The sequence below is a fragment of the Henckelia pumila genome, chromosome 1 (genome assembly GCF_033568475.1).
Source record: "Henckelia pumila isolate YLH828 chromosome 1, ASM3356847v2, whole genome shotgun sequence".
NCBI lineage: Eukaryota > Viridiplantae > Streptophyta > Magnoliopsida > Lamiales > Gesneriaceae > Henckelia > Henckelia pumila.
In genome coordinates this window covers 105,560,580-105,570,389 of record NC_133120.1, presented here as the reverse complement: position 1 = coordinate 105,570,389, position 9,810 = coordinate 105,560,580, and the positions used below count along the sequence as shown (strand labels likewise).

The window sequence follows — 9,810 nt, the reverse complement described above, 5'->3', positions numbered from 1 at the left end:
ACTGGAAAATGCTTTATTTTGTATCGAAAAATACTGACATGGGCATTATAATAATGATGCAACTTAAAATTTTTTGGACTTATTAGATGTCACGTCAACAATTGGATTAAAAATAGTCAAAATTAAAATTTAGTGTATTAAAACTTAAATTTGACAAATCAATTGACTAAAAATCAATGTGATTTGTTAATGGAACTAAAAAAATTATTTTCTTTCAAATAAATTATTGTTTTAACTTTCAAATAAATTACTGTTTTAACTTACAAATCAATAGAAGTAAAATTATTATTTAAAAGATATTACTTTTGTTGAAGTGCAATAACTATTCATACTGAGAAGAACAATCGAAACATGATGTTTGAGATACAACATAGTTTAAAATATTGGATTAATATTGTTACCAATGACTATAATATATTGAAAATGCAATAAGCATTCGGCCATACAATATGTATCAAAGTGAAGGTCATGACTTCGATTCACATTGATTGCGAGCATAATTATTGGGAAGAAGATTATTTGGTACAATAATTATCTCTTTGCTATGTAAAACAATCAAAATGTAGTGTTTGAACTGTTACACATTAAAATATTTAAATTGCACAATTATATATCAACTATATATAGCTTTTAATAAAATGCAAACGCTCAGTCTTACGGTTTATAAAAAATCAATGTATTTTTTTACATTTCTCGACAAATATATAACATATGTTATTTTTTTAAAGTCATTAATTAAAAAAATAAATTAAATCCAAGGTATAAAACATAAAAGTATCGATTAGATACCACAAATCAATCGTAAAGAGAAAAAATTAAAGACATAATGTTCTCACTTCAATAACTAATTAGAGATCAAATCATTATAACCAAAGTTTGAAATTAATAGTAAAATATATAACACTTAATTAAAAAAGCTAAGCAATCAACTAATAAAATTATTATAACGTGTCACGTGCGTTGCACGTGCAATTTTCTAGTATATATAAGAGCCTCACTTTTCATTGTGAATTTACAAGTTTCACCTTACTTTATATTAATAATTTGCACATCTTATTTCTTTGTTTTTGAGGTTATATACGTAATAGCATATTTTCCTTTGGCTGCTAGAAATAATCTATATCTATATATATATATATATATATATATAAAAGACTCACTTTTCATTGTGAATTTACAAGTTTCACCTCACTTTATATTAATAATTTGCACATCTTATTTCTTTGTTTTTGAGGTTATATACGTAATAACATATTTTCCTTTGGCTGCTAGAAATAATCTATCTATATATATATATATATATATATATATATATATATAAAAAAGGTTCACTTTTCATTGTGAATTTACAAGTTTCACCTCACTTTATATTAATAATTTGCACATCTTATTTCTTTGTTTTTGAGGTTATATACGTTGATAGGTTACACCTAAAAATTCAACTGGGCCTAAGCCCAATCATTAAGGTCCACTCCGAATATTTTTAAGGCCCAAGCTTATTTAAATATTATATATATTTAATTCAAGCAGACCCTGAATTCTACAAAAGCCCATAAGAGGCTCAAGCCCATGAGGCTCTCCAAATATCTATAAATAGCTCAAGTCACCTCATTATTAAGGTACACACTTTCTTAAGCAATAGATCGCTCTACTCTCGATTATTATTCCTTGAGTAATAACTGACTTGAGCGTCGGAGTGCCTTCGCCGGGAACCCTCCCGGCTCCTCTGACTTTGTTTTGTGACGTAGGAACAACCCACTGAAGATCTCCATCGGGAACATACAAGGACTTACTGATACTCCGGACTTTGCGGAAGCAACGTGTCACATACAAGTGATTTTTGGCTACATCAGCTTGGCGCCGTCTGTGGGAAACTGTTCATTACGTCATTGAGAACACATATTACTTCAAAAATGTCTCAAGGAAATATTAACAATGGAAACGCACCGCAGAGTATTACTCTCACCCGTGAAGACTTGACCGCGCTAATGGAAAACACAGCCGCACTCGCAGCAAAAGATGCAGTTGCTCAGTACCTAGAAACTCGCAAGCGCAAAAGCAGCAAGAAAAAGGCTCAGACTGAAGGCTCGTCATCTCTTGACCCTAATAACGAAGACCCAAATAAAGATAAATCTAAAGTGAATGATAAAGATCAAGGGGGGACCAAGAAAAATACTACTCAGAAAGACGGTGAAGCAAGTGTTCACACAGTTCATGACATTTCTGGCGAAAACAAGATCACTAATCCAGCTCGGAAGGATGGATCTCGCACACATGTAACTGGAGAGAATATTTCCGCAATTTTGCCGTCACGCCGAAGCCCCTTCACTGATGACATATTATCTGAAGCATTACCAAAGGGAGTCAAAATCCCCAGCTTACCTGAGTTCGATGGAACGAGTGACCCCCAAGACCATATTGACAAATTCTACGCGAAAGCGGATTTGTATGATATCACAGATGCTGCATACTGCAAAATTTTCCGAACAACATTATCAGGAAGAGCGCTCACATGGTTCAACAAGTTACCCTCCGGATCTATTGCCAATTTGGAGCAACTTACTGACTGCTTCATCCAGCAATTCTCAATTAACAAAAAATACCCAAAAACAGCAGCATATTTGTTCACAGTCATTCAAAAAGAAGGAGAATGTCTGAGGGACTATGTTCGGCGATTTACTCATGCGGTGCACGAAGTCTTACATGTGAACCATGATTTGTTAGCCGGAATAATGCAGCAAAACTTGCGTCATCGGAAGTTCAAGGAATCAATAGCGGGAAGGCCGCCCAAAAACCTAGAGGAATTACTGGAAAGAGCTGAGAAATACATTCGGGTTGAGGAATCTATTGAACCACACTACCTGAATAAAAGAAAGAGAGAAGAAGATAAACCAGATATTAGAAAGCGAGACGAGAAGCGAATAGCACAGAGCCCCCGTCTCCAGAATACACCCCTCAATGCACGTCTGACCGATATACTGGTAGTGGCTGAAAAACAAGGATTGTTACGTCCCCCTCGCCCAATGCAGAATAACCCAAAGCGCCTACGTTCGGAAAAGTATTGTCATTTTCATAAAGATAAAGGCCATACTACAGAAGATTGCTTCAGTTTGCGAGCAGAAATTGAAAAACTCATAAAGCGCGGACATTTGGGGAATTTTGTGGACAAGTCCCGCGGTGAAAAACGAGACGACAGGCGTCGGGACGAACAACCAAAACATGACTATCAAAAGCGCCATGACAAAACTGGGAAACAGCATGAACGAGCGGATGAAAATTTTCCCTCGGGAGGGGTAATCGCCGTAATCACTGGGGGGCCTGCTTGTGGCGACTCGAACAATGCAAGAAAAGCTCTTCTGCGAGCAGCAAAAGGAACCAACAATTTATCCAGCCCCACATCCTTGTCAATATGTGAAGTTGGAACCATTCAAGATGGATTATCATTCAGTGACAAAGATCTGGAGAACCCTCGGGGTACCCATAATGATGCTTTAATCATCTCCGCCACAATCTCCAATTTTTGGGTAAAGAAAATTCTAGTGGATTCAGGAAGTTCGGCCGACATAATTTTTCATAATGCATTCGTAAAGTTGGGTATTAGTAATGCACAGTTAACTCCAGTCAACACTCCACTAGTCGGATTTTCCGGAGAAATAGTTGAAGCTTTGGGAGAGGTAACGCTTCCTCTATCCTTGGGTTCTTACCCCAAGCGGTCTACTAAAATGGTGAAATTCCTTGTGGTAAAAGCTTCATCTGCGTACAATGTGATATTGGGACGACCAAGTCTCAATATATTCCAAGCCATCGGATCGACATATCATATGAAGCTGAAGTTTCCGACTCCAGGAGGAGTAGGAGAAGCCCTTGGTGATCATCGTCTAGCTAGAGAGTGTCATGTAGTGACTCTGCGGGGTTCGTCAGAAAATCGGAAAAGACAAGTCTCTAGCGAGGAAAAACCACCAAAACCCGGAAAGCTTTTGCGTGAAAACGGAATTCATTTGGTGGATGAAGAAGCTGAGAGCAAAGAGAGAATAACAGCAACTGAAACTCTGAAACATGTGGCAATCATTCCAACTGATCCCAAGAAAACCCTAAAGATTGGGACCGAATTACCTCCTGAGCTGGAAGAGAAGTTGAAAAATTTTCTTGGTCGCAATCTGGACGTGTTTGCTTGGGGTGATGAGCATCTGCCAGGAATACCTCATGAATATGCGCTTCATCACCTCCGTGTTGATCCGAAAATGAGACCGGTGAAGCAAAAGAAAAGAGCATTTGGTCCAGAGAAAAATCGGCATATAGCCGCGGAAGTGGAGAAACTCTTAGTGGCAAAGTACATCAGGCCAGTTTCATACCCAGATTGGCTTGCAAATGTGGTTTTAGTACCAAAACCTGGAGGAAAGTGGCGTTTGTGTATAGATTTCACTGATCTCAACAAAGCATGCCCCAAAGATCCGTTTCCACTCCCTCGAATTGACTTGTTAGTCGATTCGACAGCAGGATGCGAGCTGCTCACTTTTCTTGATGCATATCAAGGATACAATCAGATCGGCCTAGCGCCAGAAGACCGAGAAAAAGCAAGTTTCATCACTGATCGAGGAATTTATTGTTATGATGTAATGCCGTTTGGCCTGAAAAATGCTGGAGCTACCTATCAGCGTTTGGTAAATAGCATGTTCGAACAATTGATCGGGCGTAACATGGAAGTTTATATAGATGACATGCTCGTCAAAAGTATTCAAGCATCTAATCATTTGGAAGATCTTGAGGAATGTTTCAGTATACTCAGAAAATACAGGATGAAACTTAATCCGGATAAATGCACTTTTGGTGTACGAGGAGGCAAATTTCTCGGTTATATGGTGTCAGAACGAGGAATAGAGGCCAACCCTGAAAAAATCAAAGCTATTTTAAACATGAATCCTCCGAAGAGTGTAAAAGGCATCCAAGAATTGACAGGACGTTTGGCCGCCCTCAACCGATTTATCTCAAGATCTGCAGACAAGGGTTTACCATTTTTCAAAATGTTGAGGAGTAGGAAAGGTTTTCAATGGACAGAAGAGTGTCAGCAAGCATTTGACGAGTTGAAAGTGCATCTGACCTCTCCGCCGTTGTTGGTGAAACCAAACGAAGGTGACACCCTGTTAATTTATCTGGCAATATCTGCGGAGGCGGTAAGTGCAGTATTGGTCTCTGAAGTAGGACGTGAGCACAAGCCAGTTTATTATATCAGTCGAACTTTACACGGAGCAGAATTAAGATATACAAAGATCGAAAAACTGGCACTGGCTTTGGTAATTGCAGCGAGAAAATTACGTCCTTACTTTCACTCTCATCCAATAATTGTACTCACCAATCATCCTCTCAAACAAATTATCTCGAGTCCTGAAGCATCAGGAAGAATGGTTAAGTGGGCTGTTGAACTGAGCCAATATGGAATTGAATATCGCCCGCGTCCAGCGATTAAAGCACAAATTCTGGCTGATTTTCTAGTAGAAATGACAGTAACTCAAGAAGAGAGTTCCACCCAAACATGGATGGTTTATGTCGACGGGTCATCAACCTCTACGGGAAGCGGTGCAGGTATAGTTGTGGAGAGCCCACAGGGAGATAAATTTCAATATGCCGTCAAATTTCTATTTCTTGCAACGAATAATGAGGAAGAATATGAAGCTTTCATCATGGGAATTAAATTGGCCCTGTCAGTCGGAGCAAGAAGACTGACGATACACAGTGACTCCCAACTTATCGTCAGTCAAGTTAATGGAAATTATGAAGCAAAGGAAGATAAAATGTTTGCATACCTCACTCAAGTAAACGAGCTTCTCTCGCGTTTAGACAGCTATGATATAAAGCAGATACCTAGAGGGGAAAATGAGTCAGCAGACCGCCTTGCCAAGTTAGCAAGCTCCTTGGCCAACATTGATAATAGGAAAATTACATTCCTAACTTATGGCAAGGAAGAAACTGATGGAAGTGATGTTACAGTCTTCTGTGCTGACAGCAAAGAGCCTAGTTGGAAAGATGAAATAATCGACTATTTAAAGCAAGAGAAACTACCTGCTAACCAAGTCGAAGCTCGAAAACTTAGAGTGAGAGCTGCTCGGTTCACGATCATTGACGAAGAACTGTACAAAAGAGGTTTCTCTTCACCTTACCTAAAGTGTCTAACGCCAGCTAAGGGAAACTATGTGCTCCGTGAAATTCATGAAGGAATATGTGGAAATCATTTAGCTGGCAGAGCTCTCGCGGGGAAAGCATTGCGCCAAGGGTACTTTTGGCCAACGATGAAGCAAGATGCTATGGAGTTAGCAAAACATTGTCATGCATGTCAAGAGCATGCTAACTTCCATCACCAGCCGGCTACAACCTTACAGCCCTGGAAAGTCCTCTACCTTTTGCTCAATGGGGAATGGATTTGGTAGGTCCTTTTCCTCCTGCTACCGGACAAAGAAAATTTCTGATAGTAGCTGTGGATTATTTCACCAAATGGGTCGAAGCTGAACCATTGGCCAAAATATCCGAGAGAGATGTAATCAATTTCTTATGGAAGAATATAATATGCAGATTTGGCATTCCTCAAACCTTGGTTTCAGATAATGGAACTCAATTCTCTGGAGCGAAGATAAAAGACTGGTGCAGAGGACTCTCTATCAGGCAGTTCTTCACTTCTGTAGGGAATCCTCAAGCAAATGGGCAAACCGAGGTCACCAACCGGACCATTCTACAGCACCTCAAAACACGCCTAGGCAATGCCAAAGGAAAATGGGTGGATGAGTTGCCAAGTGTTCTATGGGCATATCGAACCACTCCACGCTCTTCAACTAGAGAATCTCCTTTCAACTTGGCCTACGGAGCGGAAGCTGTGGCTCCTGCCGAAATCGGAGAGCAATCATGGCGAGTGAAACAGTACACTCCATCTGGGAATGACCAAGCCCTCCGAATTTCATTGGACTTGGTGGATGAACTGAGAGATGGAGCTTCAACACGAGCCGAGAGATATCGAGCTTGTATGACTAAAGCATACAATGACAGAGTCAAACCAAGATCTTTCCAAGTAGGAGATTTTGTATTGAGAAAATCTGACATCTTAAAGTCTGTGGGCAAGCTGGATCCGAAATGGGAAGGCCCCTACAAAGTAATTGAAATTGTGAAGATGGGAACATATCGCCTCAAACATTCAGATGGAAGAATACTTCCCAGGCCTTGGAACGTGGCCAACCTGAAGAAGTTTTATGCATAAACTGCAACTCTCGTCAATAATAGGCTAAATTTATCTTTTTTAGCATATTTTCCTTATGTTTTCATATTACAATTTTGTGATACATTGTTCAACTAATTTGATTATTGTTTTTATATAAACAGATTACTTTGTCGAAAGCATATCATATCTCCTCTCCTATACTAACGCTTACTTACGACATAAACGTAATAGACCCTAGCAATCATAAAAAATTCCCAACAGTAAGAGGCTTGGCCAGCCCCTTGGGACATTTGAACTTATGACGCTGTAAGAGGTCAGGACGACATAATAACATTATAAGTCCCGGGATACCTCACCACGCACCAATTGGGTTTAGGAATTCCCCATGAGACAAAATCTTGGGAGATTGATCCCCTCCCAAGTACTCCATTGTTAAAGCGATAGTATTTTATTCATCAAACAAGTATGCAATAGCAACTTCAAAATGCAAAAGAGATATGATAATCGACAAATACTTACTTACTCAAAAAGAACAAAAAAAAAAAAAGTCTATGACTTTGACTCTGTCACAAAAAAAAAAAATTTGCCCGAAAGTGGCAAGAAATAATAAAGCTAAACTGTTCCACGGTTTAGTCTCCATATAGCTTCGACACACACACCGTCATTATTGGCTGTATAAGCTAAAAATTCGAACGCAAAGCTTCGATCATCTCCTCATCACCCAGACCTCCCAGTAAATCTCCTAAGGGAGGATCCGAGTCATCTTCAACTCTGGCAAGACTAGGCTCCGGAATCTTTGGGTGAATCATCATAATAATTTCCTCTGGAACTAGTTGAGTTTTCCGTAGTTCCTTGCGGCAATCCACTACAACTTCATCATGAATAACGATCGCCCGCTGAATCACTTCATCTCTAAAATCTGTGGACTCTCGGTAGCATTCAATTGCTTTTTCTCCAGTACTTCGCAAGAGATTCTTGCCTATTGACGAATTGAGAAAAGTCTCACCGGTCTCCGATTCATGGGAATATTTTCCCTTAAGTAGCTCCATATCCTTGCACATTGCATCATACTTTTTGGATTTCTCTTCAAGCTCCTTTTGCGATTTGAGAAAATCATCTCGGGCCTTAGCACCTTCCTCGCCGAGTCTTTTGCACTCTCCCCTTAATGACGCCAGCTCGTCATCAAATTTTCTCCCGGAATTTCGAGACCTCTCTTCTCGAAATTGAAAAGTTTGGGCAAGCGATAAAATCTGCAAAGACCCATAGATAAGGAGTATTGTTTACTACATAAAAATCATAACAAATATCAAACGTATAATAATATACCTGGAAGGCAGACGAGGCAAGAGACCGAGTTAATACTTCGGTAGGCTGAGGCAGTAGATGCAACCTGTCATGATCTCCAATGAGATTAGCTCCGTTTCTCCAGCCAATGTCTGGATCTTTCAGATCCCAAAAAGATCCAGCATTACTTTTATGGTTCACACCCTCCAAGAACAAGTGACAACCCTCACGAGTGTCGGGAGGAACTGTTCGTTCATCTTCACGTCTTCTTTTTGGATTTATTCTACCATTAGCATTCTCCCTAGGACGGGTATCACGGTCAGCATCATTTCTTCTACCACCATTCCTTCGGTCACGAGTGTCAGTATTTTTAGATGGAGGACCAGAACAATTGACACGGTCGGATGGCCCGGGAGAGTTCCTCCTCCTTGGAATCCCTTGGGAATTGTGATTACCTCGATCCATTGGTGACTCTTTTCTCGATGTCTTTGACGGAGTTTTCTCGTTTTTCTCTATGCAAGCGCGAACCTCCGCCAAACTTAATTTGTCACCTACAAACAAACACAAAGAGAAAAGTGACAATGATCAGTAAATAAATTTAATAAATTTTAAATTACCACGAGTAGAAGAATCCAAAGAAGACGCAAAATACAGTCATCAAAATTCAATTTGAACAAAGCATTACCGGCAGGAATCAAACTTTTTGGGTCAACCAACTCCTGGAAGAGGCCTAAGGAACGACATTTAAGTTGCAATTCACGGTGGATTTTGCTAAGAATAATTTTCCTATGGCCCGGACTCCAAACTATGGGAACCTCCCAACCATAATCCCATACATAAACAAAATTTTTTCTCCAATCGTTTTTTGGAGATGGGCAACGAGATAAAAACTTACAATCTCCCCGAGGTAGAAAATAAGTATAGGAACCCGGCATGGAGCGACGCACCGAGAAAAGCGCATAGAATAAGTCTATAGTCGGGGACATTTTAATTTCACTCACTCTACGTAGGAAACACGTAAAGAGAAGAATCGCACTTGGTGTTAATTGACTTAAACTCACCCCGAGACTATCTACAATTTCTATCAAAAGGGCATGAGGAGGGAGCGAGAAACCAAAATTAAAGTACTCCAGATATACAGTAAAATATCCCGGAGGCGGTTCATGGCAAAGATCTCCATTTTTGGGAATCTTAAGGATATTTTTAGAGGATAAGTCAAATTTTTTACTTGGACTTAAAATCTCTGACTCGTCCAAAAGACGCTCGCTCACTCCTCCCGAAGACTCTTCAGAACCACTATTATCACAAGAATTCGGGTTACTATC

At 39.7% G+C, this 9,810-nt stretch overlaps 1 protein-coding gene across 1 annotated transcript; it reads right to left on the bottom strand.

Moving 5' to 3' along the window:
* Positions 1-7,878: 7,878 nt before the first annotated feature.
* LOC140871459 (uncharacterized) lies at positions 7,879-8,829 on the bottom strand. The gene is made up of 3 exons (XM_073273985.1): positions 8,773-8,829; positions 8,528-8,689; positions 7,879-8,451 (listed from the first exon to the last, which is right to left on the bottom strand). The coding sequence occupies exons 1-3, from the start codon at positions 8,827-8,829 to the stop codon at positions 7,882-7,884; spliced, it is 789 nt and encodes a 262-aa protein (XP_073130086.1). The 3' UTR covers positions 7,879-7,881.
* Positions 8,830-9,810: the final 981 nt, after the last annotated feature.

What these genes read in the sequence shown, in the direction of transcription:
- LOC140871459 (XM_073273985.1), bottom strand. Translation starts at nt 8,829, where the DNA reads ATGGTGGTAGAAGAAATGATGCTGACCGTGATACCCGTCCTAGGGAGA. An exon ending in TCCTAGGGAGAATGCTAATG is followed by an intron (nt 8,690 to 8,772) that starts GTAGAATAAATC and finishes TTGTTCTTGGAG; the next exon opens with GGTGTGAACCATAAAAGTAA. An exon ending in TTGCCTCGTCTGCCTTCCAG is followed by an intron (nt 8,452 to 8,527) that starts GTATATTATTAT and finishes GGGTCTTTGCAG; the next exon opens with ATTTTATCGCTTGCCCAAAC.